At 39.8% G+C, this 26,033-nt stretch overlaps 1 protein-coding gene across 2 annotated transcripts in view; it reads right to left on the bottom strand.

Moving 5' to 3' along the window:
- The window catches only part of Srgap1 (SLIT-ROBO Rho GTPase activating protein 1), a 233,201-nt gene that overhangs the window by 113,425 nt on the left and 93,743 nt on the right, over positions 1-26,033 (bottom strand). For both annotated transcript variants that reach the window (XM_013023272.1, XM_013023263.1), the window contains exons 2-3: positions 9,743-9,938; positions 3,663-3,825 (exon numbers count right to left, since the gene is read on the bottom strand). In XM_013023272.1, the coding sequence (XP_012878726.1) occupies positions 3,663-3,825; positions 9,743-9,938 (359 nt within the window). The remainder of the gene's footprint in view (positions 1-3,662; positions 3,826-9,742; positions 9,939-26,033) is intronic.

Here is a 26,033-nt window from a genome sequence, read left to right as displayed (position 1 = left end):
GGAGGAGGAGGAGGAGGAGGAGGAGGAGGTGGAGGTGGAGGAGGAAGAGGAGGTTGTTTTCTACTACTGGAATTAGGTTTTCCTACAATTATCTTTTCCTTTGTTTTTTAAAATTGGGAATACTAGAATGAGAACTCAGTTCACTGGGCTTGCTAGGAAAGCACTGTCTAGCTCTTTTTGCTTTAGATTATTTTTTAGATACAGTCTTTGGATTTTGCCTTTGTTGGCCAAGTTCTGCAATCCTTTTACTTATGCCTCATGGATAGCAGGGATTACAGGATTGAAGCATCATGTCCAGGTATTTTGTTTAGGCAGAGATTGTATTAACTGTGCCTGAAGAAAGAAAAGGCTTTCCAGGAGGCACAGATTATTCCCCACTAATACCAAAGTAATCAGGAGTACACTGGACATACTTTCAGTCTCAGAAAATCTGAAGAACAGAACACTAGCTAGCAAACAAGCAGGCCTGTCTGTCTGTCTGTCTGTCTGTCTGCCTGCCTATCTCTATGTGTTATATATTCCCAGATCCTCTCAAACAGCCAGGAACTCATTCTTGTAACTCCCTGGGATGCTGGCTGCTGAGTGCTGAAGTCAGGGTGGCTCAACCCCACCCCAGGAGTTTCCTCTCTCATGATTACTTATCTCCTTTGTCAAGAGCAGTCCAAACCCCAAGACTCCACAAGAAAGGCCAGGCCTCCTGTGTGGATGCTTAAACACAACAAAGGCTCTCCCAGGCTCCCTAGATCCCACAGGTTAAGTTTTTTTCTCCATCTAATCTTTTGATCATTATTATATTTTCATTATTTGATTATTATATATTTAATATAAGCAGTTACAAAAAGAAGCTACCATTCAACAAATCAATTTATAAGCACAATGCTTCTAGATGGATCTCACCTTTTCCTCCTTCTCCCCATCCCTTCTAACCCCACCCCTCCCTCCGTTTTCTTAATTTCATGGGCTATGCATTGAATATTATTATGACTGCATTCGTCCTGCTTCCTCTCTTCATTTTTCGATTTTATTTTTTCTCTCTTCATTTTTCTAATCTTAGCTCCTTTCCTCCCCAGTAGGATAGAGAACATTCTCTTGTACCTCTAGAACTATCTCCCAAGGTCACAAAACAAAGAAACAGAAGAGCAGGGATTCAAGTACAAACCTGTTTAACTCTCAGTGGACTGAGAGTCCAGTCCTCAGTGGACTTTAACAAAATAAAAAATCCTGGGCTGATGCAATGGCTTGTGCCTGTAATCCCCAGTTACTTGTAAGGTAGGGATAGGAAGGACCTTGATGTGTGGCCAGCCTGGGACAAATACACTTAGTGAGACCTTATCTCAAAAGAACAAGGTAGGAATACTAGTGCATACCTGCAATTCTAGCTTCCTGGTAGATACAGATAGGAGGATTTCTGGCTGAGGCTGGCCCAAGAAAAAAGCACAAAACCCTGTCTAAAAAGTAGCCAAAGGAAAAAGGGCCGGGGGGAGGGGGGGCGTCTAGGGGAGTGGCTCATGTGAAAGAGTGTTTGTCTAGCAGGTTTCAGGACTGGAGTTCAAACCCCAGTACTGCCAAAAAATAAAACCTAACCAAGGAACCAAACAAACAGAAATCCTTTCATGAGAGCAATGATTAGACTGAACAATCTATCTTTTCTAACCTCAGATCCTATCACAACCCTAGTCTGGTGACGTCGAACTTTCCTTTTCCTTGTACACAGCTTTTGAGTTTCCCAGAGGAGCTCCTGTCATTCACTGTTGCCTGAAAGCCTCCTGCTCCCCCCACAAAAAAACTCACTTCCAGTGCGGGCTCCCCTGGTAATAGTAAGGTGCCAGCCTCCAGGCTCCCACAGCAGCCTTAGTATCTCTTGAATCTGGTGATCCTTAATTATTATAATGAGCTCCTTGCAGGCAGAGACATGTCTTTAAACTCTGCTTTGCCAGTCCAGATGTTTTAGGAAATGGATAAAAACATGAACTCTCTTGAGGTGCTGGTCCCCTCCAGGCCGTGGCTGAACAGTGGCTAAGACCCCCATGGCTGAGATGTATCTTTTAGCACCATCCAAACCTCAATGATATGCAACCTTGAACACAGAGCCAGTTCTTCTTCATGTCTAACCTTTCTGACAACCTCATCACCTCCCTGCTCTCAGGAGATGCTCACTGACGCTGCCTTACCCAAACAAGAAAATTGGTTTGCTTTCACAGCTTAAATTCTTTGTAAAGTTCTTCTAGCTACAATATTTCTCTGCTGATTCTCTTCTTCATTAATATACTCCTTAGTTCCTATAAAAAAATTCTTATTTGTTTGAAGCACTATTTTTTTTTTTGGTTTTGGTCGCTTTAGGGAGTACAAGATGACTTAAGCATTGGCTAAATTCTTTCTTCAGGTCAGAAATCATATCTAATGTGGATACACGAAACTATGGCTGCGAAGTTTTCCAGCTGGCCTGCTTAACACTGTGTCTTTGTTTTACGGGGACTCTTTGAAACATAAATATATCATTAATCTGCACAGTGGCTCTCTACCCTCTCCTCTTTGAAACTAATAACTACTTACTTGGCTTTTTCTTTCAAAGGAAGGGAACAGGTATAAATGGAAGTGCTAAAAATTATCAACAGAAAACAAAGTTATTATATCTCATGGGCCTAAGAATTGGGAGGAAGGCCAGTCTTACAGGGCAAGGAGCTGCCTTCTCTGCACAGGAAATGGTCTGATTTTGTTATTGTTCTCAGCAAAAAGATGTCCAAACAACAACAAAAAATTGCTAAGAGTTGGTGAGGCTGGAATGATGACAAAAAGCCTTTAAAGCCCAGTGCTTGCGTGTGTGTGTGTGTGTGTGTGTGTGTGTGTGTATTAGGCCTGGGAAAGAGGAAGCTCTGTGGTGTGTGGTGTGTCTGCACTGGATTTTCTGGGCTCTGTGGAATATTGTTCACATCTTGCTGCTCTGGCTGGAGAGAGAAAAACTTGTGGTAACATGTTCCTCTGAGCAGCCCACGTGGGCAGCCTTGTCCTTCACAAGTCTGCCCAGCTGTGAGCCCAAAGGTTAGAATCTCAGGCTCTTCTCTTCTCTGACTTTTCCTGTGACCATCCATTGCTAAGGATAGGTATGCAATCTGCAGATACACATTGCTCAAGCCCCAAGTGCAGCACCTGACTGACCAGAGAGAAGTATATGTAGCACATATATGCTATCTTCATGCTGTATCTGCAATATATATGTGCAATATGTATATATATATATATATATATATACACACACACACACACACACACACACACATATATATATATACACATATATATATGCTCATTTACTCATGTTTAAAACTTGTGCGTGTGTGTGCCAGTAGTGGGGCACTCTCACTTTCTTGGCTTTTTCTTTCAAAGCTGGTGGTTTGCTACACCTCCACTTTCAGCTTTTTGCTAATTTTGGTTACTTAGAGATAAGATTCTCTTGGCTTTGTCTGCTCCCAGATCTTAACCTTCTGAATAGCTAGGATTACAGGTGAGAGCCATTAGCCCTTGGTTGGTTTAACTTTTTATTCTGTGGTCTTTAAAATATTGGCTCCCTTAGATTTTCCCCCTTATATTTAGACACTGGTTACAGGCCAAACAGTGACGAGGAAGTGATCCCTCCAGAAGGATGGCAGGATTTCAGAGGGTACCTTTTTAAACATCCTGGTGGAATCCTCACTTATCTGCATAAAGCGCATAATGACGTTGTTCAGATAGATGTCACTCAGTGTCGCATGGTCTTTGCTTTCTCTCCTCACTTGGTTCAGCAACAGATACCAGCAGTTCACAGGAGACAGCAGGTTCTGGTCCTTCCTGAGAGGTGAAGAAGGACAGGGTTACCGGCAATGTCAAAGCTGTCCCAACCAACGGAGCCACACCACTCAAAGCACCTGTGGGATGGGTGTTTTCTCTTTCTCTCCAAGCATGTCTTATGTAGACTAGGTCTTTTGACAGCCCACAGTTTGGCCTTCCCGCCTGTTTGTAGCATAGAGCCAGAATCTTGCCAAGCTTGCAAGGAAAACTCAGACCAAGACCATCTGTGAAAACTCTCATTCCTAACAAGGAACTCAGGACTCTACCATATACAGCACTAGGCAGCCCTCAGCTTCACAACTCCCACACACACAATGGCGGAAGCAATTGATGTTTACAGAAGAATCTATAGACGACTGTCCTGTAGGCAGACTGTGGTTTATCACAGCACAAAGTCTGCTATGAATGCTCAGCCTGCCCCTGGGAAAGAAATCTGGCTACTTCTGCTTTGCATAGATCACAAATTCAAGGTTTATTTATGAATCCCCTATCATAGAACCTCCAGCTTCCAAAATGTGAGACTCATGACCAGAACCAAAGAACTTTACTGGCTCTGACCTGTCACATGCCCTGTTCAAACCTATTAGACTATTTTCAGATTTCGAACTGTTCCTGCTTTGATTCTAGCTATTAACCTTCAACATGACTATGAGCCCCAGAACAAGACAGTTTAAATAAAAAAAAATCTTGTAGAAAAATTCTAAAACAGTGAACAATTAAAATGTCACTGTTTAAAAAAATCAAGTGCACTATTTTTTTTTTCTTTTACGTTAAAAAGGAACAGAAAAATGGCAAAAATTGTCGGGAGCTTTCTAACGAAGGGACATAAGCACCATGTTTATTACATGTGTTATTCTGTCATTCATGACCATTTATGACCCTGAATATTGAGAAAAAATTATTAAGTCAGGGTTTTCTGTCATTAAACTTCTCAGAGTCTAGATTTAATATTTCACAGTAGACTAGATGGTCAGTTAGACTGCAATCAGAAGTGTAAGCTTAATCTGGACCACATGGTGAGAGCCTGCCTTGGACCCTCAAGAGCAGCCCTCCACTCTTCCCACAGCACAGACTGCCTCCTTTACCTATTGTAAAGGTGACCTACAGAAGGTTTACAGTTATGTAAGTAAGGTAATGAGTACATTTCTTTTTCAACAGTGTCTCCCCCTCCCTCATTTTCTCCCACTTCCTACACCCCCCAGACCTTCTCTGCAAAGTTGTAAAGTTCATTTCCAACATAGTGTCTTGTGAGTATCGTTGTCCTACCATTTCTGTGATTCCCCTTCCCTTCCACAAAGCCTATCAACTTACATATAAGACAAAGGGTACAGAAATAAAAAACAGTGACAACAGGGCATAAACTAAAGGAAAAAAAAAGAAATAACTGTGAATGGTACATTATAAAAACCTATTGTTTCCATTTCTTGGAGTTCATTTTGATGTTCATTGCAGCTTTATCATAGCTAAGATATAGAACCAACCCAGATAGATAAATGGATGAAGAAAATGTGGTTTATTTATACAATGGAATTCTATGCTTCCATCAGAAAGAATGACACTGCCCCATTCCTAAGGAAATGGAAAGACTTGGAAAAAATTATATTAAGCAAACCAAGCCAGACCCAAAGAAACATAAGCTCTATGTTTTCCCCTATTTGTCTTAACTAGACTATGTCTATGATACTCTTAGCAGAGGACCACAATAGCTCAACAGCTAGGTACATATGACCCTTCTGTTTCTTAAAATCATAATTAAGAAGCAGTGGTTTTATGGCTGGTAACCGGAGCCTTTCTATTGACATTCTCTATCTACTAACCCCTCAGGTAAGCAACCCTGAGGCCAGCTTCTTTATAGCCACATTTATGTGTATCTTTTTATCATGAAGTAGTTCATAAATTCCCTGAGAATATTTCACACTTCTTTGTATCCCCAGTGCCTGTTCCATTATAAGCATTAAATAAATGTGATTTCATTGACTGAATGAACATATACATTACTGCTTTGTTACTAGGAGTAGCAGTAATCATAATAAATTCTAACAACAAAGGAAAAAGAACAGCCAGTGCTTGCTGCGTGAGAAGTAGTCCTCTGGTCAAGATGGTGCACGCTGATCTACCACTTACTAGAAATGTGGTCTTAGAAAAGTGATTCTAAGCTCTCAATACCCTGGATACTCTGTACAATGAGTAAAATAATAGTATGCATCATATAAGATTATTATAAGGAATGCTTTGAGTTCATATATACATTTTCAACGCTTATAATAATGTGTCGGGCAATGCTCAGTAAGTGCTAGGTAACACTGGCTATTTTTGACCAGGGACTGCTCTAAAGACTTGACATTAATTCTACTTAACCCTTAATACAACTACTTGTAGCAGAGGCCCTCAGTGTCCTTTCTGTCAGTGGCTAAGACAACAAGGTAAAAAACAGAAACTAGTCACAGTGGGTTCTTGTGTCTAAGGAGGCTGATTCAAGGCTTACTCCCTTTTTAAATTTTTTCTTTTGCTCCAGCTTAATCTCAGCCTCCTGGGAAGCTAGAATTACAGTCACGAGGCATCAGTGCCAGGCTCAAGGCTTGCTAATTCTATCACACAGTGGCAACTTTAGGCCAAGGACTCTTGGGCAGAATAAGCATTGCAAACTGAAGAAGAGCAGAGCATGGAGGCCACCCTCATTGCCTGGGACCATTACTGTGCTAAAGAGACAACATGAGTCTGGCAAAGGAAGAAGGAATACTGTGTGCCTGTTCCAAGCAAGCTGTGGGTCACATCAAGGATTCTGTCACATTAGTCTTGTCATTTAGTCATAAGACCTTATTTAACATGAAGGAGCCAAAGCTCAGGAAGATCTGTAACCTGCCCAGAGCTACACATTAGAGCCATTATTCAAAATGAGGGCTGGTTGGCTATTAAATAAAGCCAGTCCTAGAGATTTTCCCAAGTATGGTTTATCCTTCTCATATACTTATTATTATTCCTGCACTTGAAAACATGCTTACCCTAGTCCAAGACCGTTTCAAGCTCCTTATCTTTTGAAGAAAATCATTACACAAATCTGGAGAAACAAACGCAAAAATGGCACCTGATGACTAAGAGGTCAAATCTAAGACCATGGTCCATTCCTTCTTGTAGTTCACAGCCAAGTACTAAGGCAGACTCAGACACTGCCAAGTGAATGGACTGTCTTCTCATTTGCAATTGCTTTTCAAAAGTGAGTTACTATAGCAGAGGCTGAGATCTGAGGATCATGGTCTGAAGCCAGCCCAAGCAATAAAGTCCATGAGACTTTTATCTCCAATTAACCACCAAAAAGCCAGAAATAGAGGTCTGGCTCAACTAGTAGAGCACTAGCCTTGAGTGAAAAAGCCAAGCAAGAGCACAAGGCCCTGAATTCAACCCCAATACTGTTACACATATGGACACGTGCGTGCACATGCATAGACACACACACACACACACACACACACACACACACACACACACACAGCAGAATGTGCATAAGTGTGAATGGAATACTTGCTCCTGGATCTTCTTGCTTTCCTCAGCCTCAGAAAGTACCTTTTACATTTGGTCATACTGGAAGAATCTCATTGAGATTTATGTCTACACTGGTCTCAAAATAGGGGTTAAAGTCATCCAAAGAAGAAGAAGAAAGGGAAGAAAAGAGAAAAATGAATTCTTTTTTCTCCAGAATAGCATTCAAAAGCATTTGCTTTTGAAAAGCTCCCTATTTTTCATGTATGCTCCAAGGTCATGGGAGGGGAAGTGAGTGGCGGAGAAAGGTCAGTGCTCTCAGTATCTGCCAGATGATTTTCTATTTTACCAACTCACAGGGGTAGGACTCTCCTGGAGACACAGAAGGCTGGGTGGTGGGGAAGCCCTCTATTCCCATCTTTACTTTGCATTGACTTCTCCTTCTGGGCCCATGTAGGTGGGGTCCACAGTGTGGGTAATGCTGCCATGTAGGGCTTCACTTCCCTCTTCCTTTGTTGGTCCTTGGAAATTACCCTGACTTTCCTGAGTCTAATTGCATATTGACAGCGATGTCTATTATATTTGAACCAACACTTCTAGGAGCTAGGTACCCAGCTGTTTTTCACAATCTTTTGTCTCCTATATTTCCAGAAATGAAAAGTCTGTGCTGCTTTTAAAGTATCTCCCAGATAGGTTTGTCCACTCTGGCTCCAGACGGGGTAGGTCACTATCATGGTGAGAGCCCCTTCCTGTCCCCCTTCCTTTAGCTGTACACAACGCTACCTCTGGTCTTTGTCACCATCTTAAAATCACGTGCAAGCAGGTTATCCTTCTGTATAAAACGTCCTGTCTGCAGGGCAATGGTAGAACTTCCCCAGGAAGATGGGTTACAGTACCCATGATCTGCTCTAATTCACACCAGGAGCCCCACAGCTCTCAGCCTCACTGCTTAGCCACAGACTACTTCCTGTTCTGCAGGTCTGACTCTATATCCCTTTTGTTCTTCTCTCCTGACCCATGAAGCTTTCCTAGCCCAGAGCATTTTCTTCAGCTCTTTTCCCTGCCTAATAATCTCTCAGGTCTCTGCCTAGGTATCATTTCTTTCATTTCCTTCCCCATCAGTACTGTAGAATGGTCTTCAGCCATGTCTGACCCTGGCTGGCATCCTGTGCTCATCCCTGATAGAACATTTGTGTACACGAATGGATTGACTGCCTACTTCTCTCTCATTTGCAGGAGTTGAATTTTAAAACAAAATTTCATTAACAGAGTAATCTGTATGTAATCCTTAAAGAAATGAAGTAAAATTAATATTAAAGCTTAAGACCTGGAGCCAATGGCTTACATCCATAATTCTAGCTACTCAGGAAGATAAAGGTTCCAAGTCAATCAGCAAAAAGCAGGGCTGGAGGCATGGCTTCAGTGGTAGAGTGCTAGTTTAGCAAATGTGACATGTGGTCATTTTTATTGAGTCCATAAATTTCTCATTTGTAAAAAACATTGCTTCAAGGTTTAGAGGAATACTGTGCCTAAAAATAGCATCTTTCTATATTCAAATAAGCCATTCATAACTCAGCAGCCCTCGATTCTACCTAATTATGTTCTTCACAGCATAAGGCCTGTTCACTTGGCCTTGACTTCGTACACATTGTTCTGATTCCCACCGTTATCAGCATGTAGAATCCTGAAAGAATCCTTTGACAATTTTAATACATTAGAAGTAAGATTAGTCATTTACTGATTTAGCAAAAAGCACAAAGCAAAATGTGGCATGCCAAAATTTCTGTAAATGACTATTATAATGAAACATGTGTGTTTTGGAAAATGAGATTCACTAGCTACTAGCTACTGACTTGCTTTTGTTTAAAGATTTGGGATGAATGTCCAAAGACAAGAACATCATAATAGAAAACTTGTTTATCTCATCTTTTCCAGTGTCAAGGCAATTTCCCTCAATGGGGGTGCTGGATCTTATTCAGTGGAGATAGAATAAAGTTTCTTCCTATTATCTGACTTTGATATAGGACTGTGCAGATGTTCAGATCTGTGTGACCCAGCTCATTAATGGCAGGGTGGTCAAATGCTGAGTGAAGGAGATGGTCAGGAAATTTTCTGAATCTAATTGCTAATTATAACACAATGTTTCTATTCTGCTAATAGGTGCAAGTATTACAAAGAATAAATCAAGGATTTAACAGAGTAAATACTTCATAGATGAACTTCTATAGAAACATTCTTGTACTGAAAACAGAAAAATCTCAAGAGAATATCATTAGTTTAAAATATGATAAATTGATGCCCGTATACTGTAAGTTTGGAAGAGAAGTATGTTTCTTTATGGGGATATACCCCATAAAGTTCCCACCCAGGAGCTTCTCAGAATTAGTAAAAATGCTGGCTATCACTTTGGACAGGTGAGGTTAAATGACATTTCTCTTACTTGTACTGCTGGTGATCCTTAGTGCTTCTGGTTTTGGCCATGAATCTCTCTGCCAACTTCTCCAGGTTTCGAGAATATTCAGTCTCAATTTCGGCTTTTTTCCGGAAGAAATCTTGCAGGTCCTGGAGGAGCTGAACTCTCATCTCCGTCTGTTGTTCAAGGCATTTTTGCTGTTCTACCAGTTGAGCTCGAATTTCTAAGGAAAAAATGAGAACACAAGTGATGAGTTCATGACCATCATGCAGATGTGTGGTATGTCCGAGACACAAGCAATGAACCCCAATACATATTTCACTCTTGTGTTTGACCTTCATGAGAGCGCTGTGTGTCCAGCTGTCCATCTGACTAAACAAATACTTTCCACTCCTCTTCTGTGTTCAACATTTTGGGCTGGCCTATATGCTGGCTAAGAGAACATTGATCTCTCCTTGGCTAAGGTTATGTTACAGGAAATGCTGTTTCTAGAGGGTGCTGGGCAGAGACAAGGAAGCATTTCCTACTGGATTCCCTACCTCTGGATTGAAGGATCCTCTTAGTACTCTTAACTGAAGTGTGTTGAACACCAGAGTGGACACATTAGCATAAGCTTTGAACTATCATGAACAGCATCTGGTTTTTAGTCATTCAAAATAAGTGTTAGTCTAATACAGTACTCTAATCAGCATGACTGCCAAACTCTTTGAAAAATGAAGAGCTATTTTTGTTTCATAAAGAAAAAAATAATCAAGGGTGCGGGTATTTCTCATTCAGGAATTCCAGGAAGTCTATTGAGATGAAGTAATTTTTAGCACATCTTGCAGCGCGAACAAAGAATAAATCAGTCATCTTAGGCTATCAACTACTTTTCTCTATGTGATTGTGTTGAAGCTGTGTTAGCGCCAAATTGGAAATCAATATGGCCAAGTGTACGAATCTCAAATTTCAGCAAAGGGATACACAAAAAAGTCCATGGGATTTCTTTTAAAGTGTTTTTTATTTGCTTCTGCTGGGATTTTAAGAATGGAGGAGTTCTGAGAAGAATTGTGTTTAAACAATTTCAATGTCTAGAAAAATCATGGAGACTTATTTTCCTACCAAGAATTGTGTGTTCCTTAGATTCTTTGACAGTCTATTAAAGCCCTTCCTATTAATTCTTTTAGAACATTATCGATCTGGATTTTTCCCCCCACACTCAAGGTTCATTTTCATTTTGTTGAAAAATTATTTTACTCTCATTCTGCATTATTCTGGGTCTCAGGCTCGGAGATAAAATGCTTGGCCGGATGTAGCTCCCTGGGGCCAACAAACCTGGATCTGCTAATACTAATACACTGTAATCAGTGCAAAAGAGGGTATGGAAAGAAGAGAAGAAACGTGCCCAGATTGGGAGAATCTGTAAGAACACCCTGAACAATAAGTAGGTTACGAAACACACAAGTGTAACCAAGAGAATGTAAAAGTACCTCCACAGAATGGAAGATAACATTTGCAAATCATTTATCTGACAAGGAATGTGTATGTAGATTACAGGATGAACTCTTGCAATTGAATAATCAAAACACTAAAAAAAAAAAAAAAAGTGAACCAAGGATCCCAGTAGCTGTTTCTTCCAACAAAAGTACTCAACATCCTTAGCCATTGGAAGGATCAAATGGGTAGCACAAAGAGACAGCACTTCCACTCACAAGGATAGTTACAATAGCAACGGTAATAAATAGGTGCTGGGGAGGAGGTAGAGAGCTTGGACAGCCCCATATCACTGTTGGCAGAAATTAAAAGACATGTCCCATTGGAAAACACAGTGGCAGTTCCTCAAAAGGATAAACATGGAGTTGTCAGATGATCCAATTATTCTATATCTATGGAATCTAGGAAAAATGAAAATGTGTTTTCATACAAAAAACACAGATTCTTCATAATAGAAACAGCCCAATATTTACCAGTTAACAAACAGGTATACAAATGTGGTTGGTTCAGGCATATAATGAAACATTGTTTAACCATAAAGAAGGATGGTTTCACTGCGGGTGAACCTTTGAAACATAATAGTGATTGAACCCATCTCAAAAGATGGTGCAATCTGATTCCATATACTTGAATGTCCAGAGTAGAGAAATTCATAGAGACAGAAAGTTGATTTGTGTTGTCTAGGGTTAGGGGACTTGGAAGAAAAAGGAAGGAAGGAAGGTTGGCATAGGATTTCTTTGGGGGCTGATGAAAATGATCTGAAAGTGATGATGACCAGGCACTGGTGACTCATGCCTATAAGTCTAGCTACTCAAGAGGCTGAGATCTAAGGACTCTGGTTCAAAATCAGCCAGGCCAGGAAAGTCCATGAGACTCTTATCTCCAACTAACAATCGTAAAGCCCAGAAGTGGAGGTGCAGCTCAAGTTATAGAGTACCAGCCTTAAGTGTAAAAGCCAAGCAAGAGCAGGAGGCTGGCCCTGAATTCAAGCCCTGGAACTGGCATATCGATCATGTACACACACACAGAGAGAAAAGACTCAAGACAATGGTTGAAAAACACTCTAAATATTCTGAAAACCATTGGGTTTGTAAATTATACCTAAAAATAGCCATTACATGTTTTTCCAAAAGATAGTCATACCACAATTCCAAGAAATTTCAATTGTTCTCAGGGCTGATAAAAGTGATGATAAGCTCACAGTTTCAGGCCTAGTTATTTTATTTTTGTCAAGTTAGTGAATATTTTGATAAGCTCCATAAAATGACCTATATAAAAGAACTTGCCCCAGCCTTTTTATTTTGTTCAGAATTTATCTATCAACCAGATTGTGAATTTACTTACTGGCTGCACCATCAGCATGTTAATTGCTACAGTTTCGAATGGCATAGGACAACTCTATTTAATAGAATATTAGATAGGTCTTGTCAACAGGACTCCCTTGTAACTGCATAAAATAGAGCAAACTTTTAGGCAGAAAAATATTATCTCTGAGCAGGCTCTAGGCAGTCATTATTTAAATCTAGGTCAGAACTTACTAAATAATTGTAATGATTGTTTTAATAGGGGCTAAAATTCACTGTTTTCTAAAAAAAAAAAAAAAAGCCTCACTTCTGATCTACCAGAGGATAACAAACAGAAAGAATCAACATCAATAATCAAACAAGAACAGCACACAAGAACAGTATGCTTCCAAATGACTGCAATTAATTTGTGAAAAAATAGAAAAAACTGAAATGGTTCATCTAAGCTACAAAATCTGACTAATGTGTACCAAATAAAATTGTGCAGAAATGGATAATTCTTAAAATAAATGTATGCAAGACTATAGACTGAGATATGATATATGGATATGGATATGATATATATGATATGTATATGTAAAAAATATATATATATATATGGAAAGGTTGATCCAGACTTGTTTTTCTTTTTGTCCTCCATGACACTGAATGATTAGAACTAGGGCACAAAGGTGATGAGCTGGTGTGATGCTCATGGTTACCTAGAAAATAACACTGGCTCTAAAGCATCACAGATTAGCTCAGTTGTTTTTCATTTTCTCACTTGGTCACTTTTCCCTTACATCAAAAGCATTTACATTCTTTAAGATGTGTTAGTACCTTTTTCTCAAAGGAGATAAGGGATTTTCCTTGAACAACAGAATAACAATTTAGCCAGGTATAGTGGCTTAAATCAGTAATCTTAGCTAGGTTCAGGCTAGCTCAGATTAAAAGCTCATAAAACACTAACCCAACCAATGGTTGGGCATGGTGCTTGTAAACTCAGCTACCCAGAGAAAAACAAATAGGAGAATTGAAATCCAGGACAATCTAGACACAAAAGTGAGATCCTATCTCAAAAATAACTGACACAGAAAAGGCTTGTGAAGTGGTTCAGGTGGTCGAATTACTGTCTAGCAAGTGTAAGAGGCCTTGAGTTCAAACTGTAGTACTACAAAACAACAAGAACAACAACAGCAACAATTCCCGACCCAATGAGACTGACTGGTCTCACTGATTATTCACATGCTCATTTATCATGTGAATATTTATACAACCTGGTAACTGCTAGTTAGCTAAACACCAGGTGCAAATTTTGTGAAATAAGCTCTTTAGGTTAAAGATGTAGAGCAGAAAAAAAAATCCATAAAAGCCAAGCTTTCATTTTTTGTAGGTGAATGAACTGAATAAGCAAAGGCCCATTTCTCTACTTGACTAGAAATCTGAAAGATTTATGCTTCTCTTATATTCTGCACACAAATTAAGTAACAGCAGGATGCACTCAGGTTGCAGTCACAGAGTCCCTATTGTGAGTCACATGGCATAGGACAAGTTATATAACCTCTCAAAGTTTCCTCATGTAAAAGAATTATTTCCATCCCAAAATGTTATGGTGACAATTACATTTGATGATAAAATGCTGGGGTACACACTTATAATCCCAGCTACTCAGGAAGTGGAGGCAGGATGATCTCAAGTTCAAAATCAGTACAGGCAAAGGTAACTTGAGTCCCTATTTCAAAAACAAAACAAAACAAAAACCCAAAAGGGCTTGACTCAAGTGTGTGACTTGTGTGTGACTCAAGTAGGAGAATATTTGCCTAGGTGCTAGGGTTTAGTCTGTAACAAAACCCCCAAAAAGCATTAAAATCACCAAAAAAGCTGGGTGCCAGTCGTTCATGCTTATGTCCTAGCTATTCAGAGGCTGGGACCTGGAGATTCCCAGTTTGAAGCGAGCCCAAGCAGAAAAGTCTGAGATTCCATCTCCAATTAACCAGTAAAATACCAGATTGGAGTAAAATACCAGACCTGGCTTAAGTGGTAGAGCCTGAGAGGAAGGAAGAAAGGAAAGAAGGAAAAAAGAAAGGAATGAAGGAAGGAAGGAAAAAAGGAAGGAAGGAAGGAAGGAACAGAAGGAAAGAAGAGAAGGCCTACCAAAAAATCAATCAGTCAATCTGATGACGCCATTTGATGACATAAACACAGCACTTGGCATCTGTACAGCTATGAGACAGATGGCCATATTGTTAGTAATACCAACAGGCTGTCATTAGAAAACATTCTGAGTGTTTCCTTGAGCCCTACCCTCAGTGAGGAGCCCAGGCAGCACAAATAGATAATGAGAGCTAGTGGCCTTTGGAGCCTGTGGGGAGGAATAGGAAAGCAATGAGGAGTGTGGAGAGGGAGGAAGCATCCATCTTTGGCAGAGGGTCAAGCACTAAGAAAGTGATCCTGAGATTGACTTCTCAGAACTTTGCTGCCAGACTTGTAGGAGAAGGGCGAGCACTTCAGGCTCAAGTTGGGCAGCTGCTGGTACATCTCAGTTGCTGAGTTCTACCTCTGGGCCGTGACTGATGTACTCCTGAGCTAAGTCAGAAAAGACGCATGTGGCATGATAAAGTGCGAGATCTGATGTCACTGATGGCTTCCCCAAACAACTAGCTCAATGATAAAACTACGTGGACTCCTTACTAAAGTATTTGGTCCAAGCTGGATGTTTTGATTTGTGGTTTTATAGCACTAGAACATTCTCAGTAAATTCCAAAGTAAATCTTTTCATGGGATAATTTTTGGTAATTTTGCTCTGAACAATTCAGAGCAAGGAAGATATAGATATGGATACACATTTACATTTCAGAAAGTAAATAAATGAAAAATACCAAACATCCTGTATCTCATGAAATAGTTTTCTTCTTCAGTGTAGGTTCCTTATTTAAATGATGAATTACTGGGCTAAATAAACTGCCACCAATCAACAAAACCCAACTCTCACGGAAATGAATAGGATCTATGTTTTCTTCTTAGCCTCCTATTATTTTAAATTATTTATGAATCATTTGCTTCTGCCTTCTGGTGTGGAACTGATGATTACTGTTTTTCCATTTAATTTGTTATGGGAGGGAGGGGTAGAAACTGATTTTAAACTATAGAGAAATCTAAAGAACTGCTCTACCCAACATCTAGCCACAAATCAAACTGACTACTTGAAATATGGCTAGTATAAACAGAGAGGGGTGTGTATAAAACATACAGTAAATTCTAAAGTCTTAGTGTGATTTTTGTTTGGAGGGGGGGTCTGGTTGTGGGGCCTGAACTCTGGGTTTGGGCACTGTCCCTCAACTCTTCAGCTCAAGGCTAGGGCTCTACCACTTGAGCCACAGCACCACTTCGAGCTTTTTTCTTTTTGCTTATGTGGTGTTGAGGAATCAAACCCAGGGCCTCATGCATGCAAGGCAAGCGCTCTATCACTGAGCCACCTTCCCAGCTCCTTAGTGTGATTTTTTAAAAGTATAAAATGCCTCAATAATTTTTATATTAATTAGTGTTGAAATTATAAGATATACTGTATTGTGCAAAATACAGTGAATTTCATCTGACACTAATTTCTTCTTACTTTTCAAAATGTAACCACTGGAAACTAATATTGCCTGTCTTATCGGCCAGTGCTTCTCCAGATCATAAGAGAATGAGCAAGTAAATTTCTCATCAGTGAAATCTGGAACATGGAGTTCCTATGAGAACGGGTTTTTTAAAGAATTTAGTACAGAATACAAAGGATTAGCACACTAATACTAGTGAGGAGAGGTGTGACACAAAGAGGAACTATGCCTACAGAATTCACATTTCTGCAACTGCAAAATAGTCACTAATAGCTGTTGTGTCCCCTTCCAAATACAATGGAAGGTTTTGATGAGATTATAACAAAATACTTCCCTTTCACTTAAAGTACTGTGTTACCTTCTCCATCGCTGACAAAACCCTTGAGAAAAGCCACCTAAAGGGGACAGGCATATTTTGCATGGAGTTCAGAGGTTTCAATCCAGTCTCCTGACCTCATTATTATGGGCCTGTGTTGAGACAGAACATCATGGCTGGAAGCACATGGTGAACTGATGTTGCCAGCCTCATAAAGAGAGGAGGAGAAGAGACCTGGGAAGAGATATAACCTTCAAAGGTATGCTCCAATGACCTAGTCTTTCCAGCTAGGCCTTATGAGCTATTAGGAAATAGCTTATTAACTATAGGTCCATCCATTGATGAAGTTAGAGCTATCACTACTGAAGTGTACTACTAGCTGGGGACCAAGTCTTCAACTCATGAGCCTTTTCAGGTTATACTTCACACATAAACCAGTATGTAGGCCAATTATCAGGGAAAGTGTCATGAACGAAAGAATGGGAGAGGGGCTGGGAAGGTGGCTCAGTGGTACAGCGCTTGCCTTGCAGGCATGAGGCCCTGGGTTCGATTCCTCAGCACCACATAAACAAAAAGAAAAAAGCTGGAAGTGGCGCTGTGGCTCAAGTGGGTGAGTGCTAGCCTTGAGCTGAAGAGCTGAGGGACAGCGCCCAGGCCCAGAGTTCAGGCCCCACGACTGGACCTCCCCAAAAAACAAAACAAAACAAAAGACATAAGTTCTAAATTGGATTATAAAGACTCCACAGAACACAGGTCTTTCAGAGAAGAAAAGATCACTGCCAACTACAGGATGACTCTACACTAAGAGGCAGGAATATGAAGTCTGTGCAACTTTGGGGAATAGAAATATAGCTCATTAGTGGCGCTGTATAGCTCAAAGTGGAAGAGTTCTAGCCTTGAGGGAAAAGGCTCAGTGACAGCACCCAGGCCACATTCAAGCCCCATGACCAAGAAGGAAGGCAGGAAGGAAAGAAGAAGAGAGGGAGGGAGGAGGGAGACAGAGAAAAAAAAGAAAGAAAGGAAGGAAGGAAGGAAGGAAAGAAAGGAAAGAAAGAAAGAGAGACAGAGGGAGGAAGAAAGAGAGGAAGGAAGGACGGAAGGAAGGAAGGAAGGAAGAAAGGAAGGAAAAGAAAAAGGAAAAGGAAAGAACCTGGTCCAGAGATTTAGAATCTAGGAAAGCAAGACTAGAGTGGCTGCAATGAAAGTGACTTTTCTGGCCATTGTGTCCGGAAAAGTATGTTTAAGTATGTTTCTCTTGCGTCCTTTTTCACTTTTGATTATGGTATCATCAACAATTTAGATGTATGTGAAATTATGATGCTTCCACCCAAATTCAAAGCCACAGATGCATTGTAGCACTCTAGAGATAATTAGTATATCTGGAGAGTTGGGAGGAAAATCCTCTTTGTGATTAAAGAAGGGCAAGAATCTGTCCTCTTAGTACAGATAATCCTCAATATCAGTTCATTTCACAAAGAATCTGATACTTACAGAAAGGCTAGGTTCATTTTTCTATCCAAGTCTTCATTCTAACACCCTCGCTTGGAATTATATTAAGCACACTATTACTTTACTGTAGAGACACTGGTTTTTCAAAGCTTTTGAAACTAAATCTTATTTTTTGAGCTGGTTTTTATTTTCAGATAATGTATGGAAAATAAACTTACATTTTTATTTCTTTCTTTCTTGCCTGGCACTGGTGCATCACACTTGTAATCCTAGCTATTCAAGAGATTTGAGGGGTACCGTTCAAGACCAGTGCAGGCAGGAAAATCCAGGAGACTCTTAGCTCCAATAAATCACCAAAAAGACACAAGTGAAACTATGATAGAATGACCAGCATTGAGTGAAAAAGCTAAGGGAGAGTGCTCATGGTTTGAGTTCAAGCTCCAGTATTGGCACAATAAATAAATAAATAAATAAATGACAGTTAATTAAGGCAACAATTATAGTTTAACTAGAAAGGTTGGCTTCAGGAAGCGCAGAACTGAATGATCCACTCTGCTGCTGTTATTTAAAATGCACTAGAGGTAGAGTTTCATTAACTTCCCCATCATTAAGCAAGGACATTTAAGACCTGATTAGTAGATTGATTTTCACTATGAGAAAAAGATAGTGTGTGGAAATCATTGATCTCCACAGGCATACAAAGATTTATATTCCTGATGACCACATTGCTGTTCTCTAAACATTGACTTTCTTGATGTAATTCAACAGAAAGTCTCTTGGAACACACACAATTGCCTTTACATGTTTCTAAGTTTTCAGAATGGAAACCTCTAAAACTACTTCAAATCTTTTGTCTTGAATTAATTGCAAAGTGAGTTTTATCCACTTAGAGCTATTTCCTGTATTGCAGTAATTACCAGTATAAAGTGTCTCGTAGAAAGCAGCTGAGACTCCCTAGCAATTTCCCATTAAAATATAACCACAGAATATTAACTTAGCTCCTACTATGTTCTAGGTCTATCTCATTTTAGTCTAACAGCAATCCTATCATGTGGCACCTCCCTTATAGAGATGATATTGAAACAGAGAAAGGCTAAGAATTGTTCAAAACCATATAATATTAAGTAGTGGAGCTTGGATTCCCATCCCAGTGTATCTGACTCTAAAGTTCACAATATAAAATTATAATGGCCCACAATCACACGTAGTCTAATTGTAATTACACCAAACAAACTGAAGTGACCCACAATTAGACTTCTAGATACTTTATTAAAAAATGTTTAAAATACAAAACCAGACCCTGATGACTCATGCCTGTAATCTTAGCCACTTAGTAGGCTGAGATCTAAGGCTGAAGCCAGCCAGGAAAGGAAAGTCCACGAGATACTTTTACTCAATTAACTAGCAAAAAGCTGTAAGAGGTATGGCTCATGTGGTAGGAGCATCAGCCTTGAGTGGAAAAGGCCAAGGCCATAAATTTAAGCTCCAGTACTGGTACAAAATAAAATTAAATTAAAATGAATAAAAATTAGCATGTTTAGCTGGTAATTACAGAGTTCGTGCATCAAATAAGAATTTAAGTGTGAGGAAGCCCAGGTAGCAGACTACTGTCACCCATCTGATAAGAATTATTGAATATCTTCCAGGTTCTGGGCCCTAGAGAGAGAGAGATACCACCTCCCAACCCAGTTTAGAAACATATCTGCCTTCCCAGACTTCTAGACTGGCTTCTGATCTACTGCCACAAAGACATGTGACTATCATTTTCATAACTATCACAATCTGCAAAGCAGGATAAAATGAGCCCTACATGAACACGTGGAGAAAGTACTGAAAACTCATGAGAGAAATGATAAATTCTGCTTTTGTATAACACACAAGGCTCTCAAGTGACATTTGACCCAGCAGCTAAATAAGAAGTTTAGCCACTTGGGGTTGTGTTTGGAAAAGGAATAGGGAAAGGAACTAGCTCAGGCAAAAAAACCAGACTCATTGTCTGGATTGCTCACAGTGTTATAAAGATGGCAATTTGCTCTGGATTGTAGGATAGGAAGGTAAGCAGACTGGGTCAACTATCAAGAGATTGAAAAATAAACATTCAAACCAGGTCCCAGTGAAGGGGCTCACACCTGTAGTCCTAGCTACTCGGAGGGCTGAGATCTGATGTTCAAGGTTCAAAGCTAGCCCAGGCAGGAAAGTTCCTTAGACTCTTTTCTCCAACTAACCAGCAGAGTCAGAAAGGAAGCTGTGGTTCAAGAGGTAGAACAACAGCCTTGAACAAGTGCTCAGGCCCTGAGTCCAAGTCTCAGTATTGGCACATTTTTTTTCTAAAATGATAAGAAATATTATCTTGATTTAGCTCTTCATCTACTTCTAGGGGAGCTATTTATTCAATAAGTTAGAAACAAATATATATTCTTCACATTTAGAGAGGAAAGCTAGAGAAATATATTTGAATAGAATTGTCATGATATAATATTTCCTGTCAAATTTCAGATAATAGATTCTTATCATTGTTTTATGCTGATTTAGAGAAGTAAAGGCAGTGTCGGCTGTACTCAATACAATACTGAGGATATGGAATGGAAGGCTTTATAAAAACCATAGTATGATCAAAACTGCCTTCTATTTCAATATAATTAGGTTTAATTTTTGAGTTAAAAATGGCTTAAGATTACAAACAAATTTGAGCACTGATCCTCTACCTTTCCTGTTTATTTTATAATTTATTCCAGTTGTGATTTTTTTTTTGGGGGGGGGTCCGGTTGTGGGGCCTGAACTCTGGGCCTGGGCGCTGTCCCTCAGCTCTTCAGCTCAAGGCTAGCACTCTACCACTTGAGCCACAACGCCACTTCCAGCTTTTTTCTTTTTGCTTATGTGGTGCTGAGGAATCGAACCCAGGCTCTCATGTATGCAAAGCAAGTGCTCTACCACTGAACCAACTTCCCAGCCTCAGTTGCGATTTTTTTATTGTTGTTGGACAGGGTCTTGCTCTGTAGCCGATAGAGTTCTTCCTGACTCAGTCTTCTGACTGCTGAGTTACAGGAAAGTATCACCTCAATTAGTTTGGTAAGAGTTACTTAGAGAAGATGCCCTTCCTGAAATGCACAAATCCATTGTATCACAAAGCCTTTGCAACAAAATAACGTTTAAAAACTACTAAACTGAAAATGATAGCATTCCCTAACCCTGTACCTCTGCTTCTTCATATACTTTGAGAAATTCTTAAATTTAGCAGGATTGCTTCTGCTATATTATCTTTTTAGATAGCTGGATACAAGGGGAAAAGACTGATCTTTTCAATGTGATCAGCTGCATAAATAGGTCTCAATGAACTGCTGGAGAAATAATGCCTTCCTCTATCCATCTAAACCCTTAGTACAGGACAGCTCTCCCCACATCCCCCTAATTATGTATCTATAGTATCAACATTGCCTCTGTAGTCAAGCTCTCCTCCCTAGCTCTCCTCCAACTTTGAGAGAAAAAGCTAAATGGCAGCTCCCAGTACATGCACCCCCCACATGATAAATGAAGAAAATAAAAATAAAAGAACTCACGAGAACAAGAAAAAATAGGAAGAAGAACACATCAGAAAGACTCTGTAGGGAAAGCAAACAGGTTCAGAAATGAGAAAAATATTGAGGAAGTGAGAGGTGTGTCAGGAAGTCACCAAATTGATGGCTACCCCAGGAGACTTTCAGAGAGCTTTGGTTTAACCAAGCTCTTTGATTTTGAAAGAGGACATTTTGCTTTTCACCAATTCCAAGTATCAAGTTTTAGGCGAGGATCAGTGTGAGACTAACTTTCAAGGTTAAACATAAAGTACAATTTCTCTTCTCGTAGAATGAGAGTGTTGATTGGTTGTTAACCACCTCACCCTGCCCTCTAGAAATCTAGAGACAATCAACATCCATCCTGAACATAGGACTTCCATTTTATGGAGTCTGCCATAAGGTTCTTTTGAGCCCTCATTCTGAAGTAGCTCTCAGACCAGACAGAAATTCTTTGTATTCATTTTGTTTTCATGGCTGGGTTGTCAATGGGGCTACACTGGCTTCTCCATTATCCTGGCACCTGAGAGGCAGGAGAGGCCATTAAACACCGGCAGAGGCCAACAGAATACTTCTTTTCCTCACTCTCTTCTCTGGGACCAATTCAGTAATGCCAAAAGCCTTCCACAGGGGCCCCCAGTACAGTTCAATCCCTTTGAAGTTTCGATGTTTCTAGCAGGAAGCCACACAACTCACAGGCACAGCTGATGTTCTCTTGGCTGTTGGTATTGAGAAAGCCATCTGAATGGATGGCAGAGAGCCTGCTGCTCCTCCATTGGATGCTTCCCTAGGCTCAGGTGCCAAGTAACCAGGAGCTTAGGCAAGCCCAAGCAGTCTGCAGGGCACATCAGGCCCTGTCTCCTAGGCCAGGGCTCTCCCGTTGCCAGCGCAGGATGAATGCATTTTTCTCCTTAGCTCTGGTTACATAGTTGGCTGGCTGGGAGTCTCCCAAAGGCAGAACACTGCCTAAAGTTACACTGTTTGGTAGTCTCTTGTGGGAGGGTCTCAGAAGTTTTAGGGAGCTTGATGTGCAGATACCAACTTTGATATATTTATTTTAAACTGACAGTGAAAAGCCAGGACTTGGGATTTTTGAGTAACGTCTCCAAAATTTTTACACATCAAGCAACTAATTAAAACAATCCTAGCTACTCAGGAGGCTTAGATCTGAGGACTGAAGTTCAAAGCCAACCCTGGCAGAAAAATCTGTGATACTCTTCTCTCTAATTAACCAGCAAAAAGCCAGATATCAAGTGTGGCTCAAGTGGTAGAGCACCAATCTTGAGCAAAAACGTTAAGGGACGGTACCCTGGTCCTGAGTTCAAACCCCAGTATTGGTGTGCATGCATGTGGGCAGACACACACACACACACACACACACACAAATATTGTGAAATGGTTCATTTCACTGAGTGGCTATTTTACAGATGCCTTGATAAGTAATTTTTCAGCTCTTATTTTTGTGAGTTCTACTACACTGTAGATTTTATTTACAAGTCATGATTGTGCCTATGAGTATACTCATTCTCTCCATCATTCATGCAAACACACTCTTCATAGGAAATTAAAAAGTAAGAAAGGGTAGGGAAAGTATCACCCATCCAGATGACATAGCTGTATCAATGGCATAACTACTTCCTGTGGTTTAAAAAATATGAATGGTTCTTTGTTGAAAATTAATATTTTATTGTTATCAAGGAGATGCATACATTATAAATAGAAACAACAGAAGAAGATGCATTTGGTTTTCCATCACCGCCAAGAGATTAATACTTGTACCATTTTCTTACCTATCTTTCCAAATATTTTTCTAGATTAAACCATCTGTGGTTAATGCCACATGGGTCTATGCAGAGGTGTTTGAGGGCACTAGTAATCACTATCACTGGTCCCTCCTAAGGGCTATGCTCCTCATCAGCTTACCTCTAATCCTTACAACATACATTTCAGAAGTGGAGCTGTGGCTCAAGTGGTAGAGCACTGGCCTTGAACAACAACAACAAGGCTCAGGGATAGTACCCAGCCCCTGAGTTCAAGCCCCGGGGTCAGCACACACACACACACACACACACACACACACACACACACACACACACGTCAAAACATACATTTCCAGGTGAATACAGCCACTATACTCAACAAATAATCACTGATGAGCTATTTGGGAGGTGTAATTTGAAGAGGAAAAGCCACTTTATGCCTCAGTATATGCCACAGTATATTACTTCAGGGGTCTTACAAATCCTGTGTCTCAGGCTACTAGGAATCCATAGGCTGATGAAACCTCAGGTTAATGGGAGTCTTAGGACACTAGAAATCCATAATCATGCCTGTATAACAGTCCCAAGTTTGTTTCAAAAGGCCTGAGTGACCTAGGGCAGGTTATTGATCCTCTTCAGACCTCAAACTACTTCACCCATAAAAGCAGATGGCAATATTTTTCCTGTGAAGTAACATAAAAGTGTTAATGTATGAACAATTCATATGAGGGGAGGGAAGGAAAGGAAAAATGGGGAGGGAGAAAAGGGGAGTGGAGGAAAGAAAAGGAAGGAATTAACCAGCAAAGAGCAACTAGAAGTGGAAGAGTGGAAGGAAGGAAGGAAGGAAGAAAGGAAGGAAGGAAGGAAGAAAGGAAAAGAGGAAAAAAGGAAGAAGGGGAGGTATACTTAGACTTAGACTATTCAAATTAAATTTTTCCATTGAAATGTAAGCTACTTAATAACTAATGACAACTATCAAAGCATCACTATAGCAAAATTGGAGTAATATAAATTAAATCCAGCACTATTCAATTGTACATGAATTACTTCATCCAATCTTTCATACCAATCATTTCAATTTTATATATTAGTAAATGAGGGCAAAAAAAAAGAGGTTAAGACTTGCAGCTAGGCAAGTCTTTTCCCTACATGAAAAAGAGTCTGCATCCTTTTCACTGCCAACAGTGCCAGTTCCAGCCCACCCCAGATACATTCTATTTCCTCAGCAACTTTTGCAGTTTCCAATTATATAATTTTCTTTGTGACACAAATAAACGTAGAAGATCACATTGAAGCTATTCTACAAACCTGTTGATTAGGAGAAGGAAATGAATTTGTGTATTTCAGCAATGCTATATTTAGGTAATGCCAGGTGATTTCCTAAGAAAATTTTATAAGGCTTTACAATTCTTTCAAATGCTGGATGTAACTATTTGAAAGAAGATTCCTCCCTCTTCCCCATGAAAGGTCTTGAAATATTATCTCTCTTCTTTAAAAAAAAATGACTTTCTAACGGAAAATTTCAGTTTCTAGGAATATTTTAAAAGAATAATTATGCCATAGAGATAAAATTCTCAAGTACAACACATTCACATTTAAAAGAAATTCATTTGGAAGGTCAAGGGGAAGGGAGGGCGGAAGAATAAAGAAAAGAAGCGTGGAAGAATGCAGTCATAATATTCAGTGTGCATTTGGGAAAATGGAAGCAGGTAATAGGAGAGGATGGGGGGATTGGGAGATGGGAAAGAACAATGGAGATAGTGACATTCAAGATGCATTTTACTCATAAATTGACATGTTGAACCAAAATCCCCTTGCACAACTGCTTACTTAATAAAGTTTGTTTTTTTAAAAATAAGAGAAATGTATTCTTTTGTGAATAGCATGTTCTGTCATGGTTCCTCCCCCAACCAGCTAATTCTGCAGCATTAAATGTTACATGTCATAGACAGTGGTCTATAATAAAACCTCCCATGAGGTTTTATTGTCCTTCCAACGCAGCACATCCAGGGTTGGAGATGTGGTTCAGTTGCTAGAGTGCTAGCCAATGAATGAAAATGTCAGGTACTGAGTTCAAGTCCCAATTGGACAAAAAAAAAAAGACATAACCAAACCTTCACATCCAAGTGACATAACGTGCCTTGACTTCACTCAAATATCCACACAAGGTTGCACAAGAACAGAGAATAAGGGCTATACGTTTAGGCTACATATATAATTTACAATTCCTTAGTAGCCACATTAAAGAAAGTAACAGATGAAATGTACTATAGTTTTGACATATGATCAATATTAAATGTGAATAATGAGAGACTTCACAATCATATCTTGTAACAAGTCTTGAAATTCTGCTTTGCTTTTGTATCCTTTCAGCAAGTCTCAGCTTTTAAGTCTGGTATAGCCATTCATACTAGTGGCTGCCATACTGGTTCTATGGAGGACTTTTAGAGTATAATGAGGACTAGAAAATCACCTCGTTCATTGTCTCCAGTCACCTAAGCATAATCAAGGAGGACAAAGTACAACTGCTTGTTAATTCCACATTATTTAAGAGGCATATAGTCTTTTAATATAAAAGTTTCTCTTGATTAGAATTTAAATAGCAGCCCAGAGTATAAACAAAAATCATGTTCACTAGGAAATACAAGACAGCTACCCAAATCCCAGCACTGTGCAGTTTGAAAAGGAGTATTAAGGAGTTGGAGGCATGGCTCAGGCAGTAGAGTGCCAAGTTCGAGTCCTGGTGTCAGATTAAATATTACTGCGTAATTCTGTAATAGAAAAAAAAGGGATTACACACAGATAGCACTAAATGATTTTCAATACCTAAATAACAAGTGCAACAACCTCCACACATGTGGATATCCAACGGGGGTCTCACAAAGGG

This window comes from Dipodomys ordii, unplaced genomic scaffold (assembly GCF_000151885.1).
Source record: "Dipodomys ordii isolate 6190 unplaced genomic scaffold, Dord_2.0 Scaffold3, whole genome shotgun sequence".
Classification (NCBI taxonomy): Eukaryota; Metazoa; Chordata; class Mammalia; order Rodentia; family Heteromyidae; genus Dipodomys; species Dipodomys ordii.
Note: the sequence above shows the minus strand (reverse complement) of the source record. Positions and strands in the feature narration are given on the sequence as shown.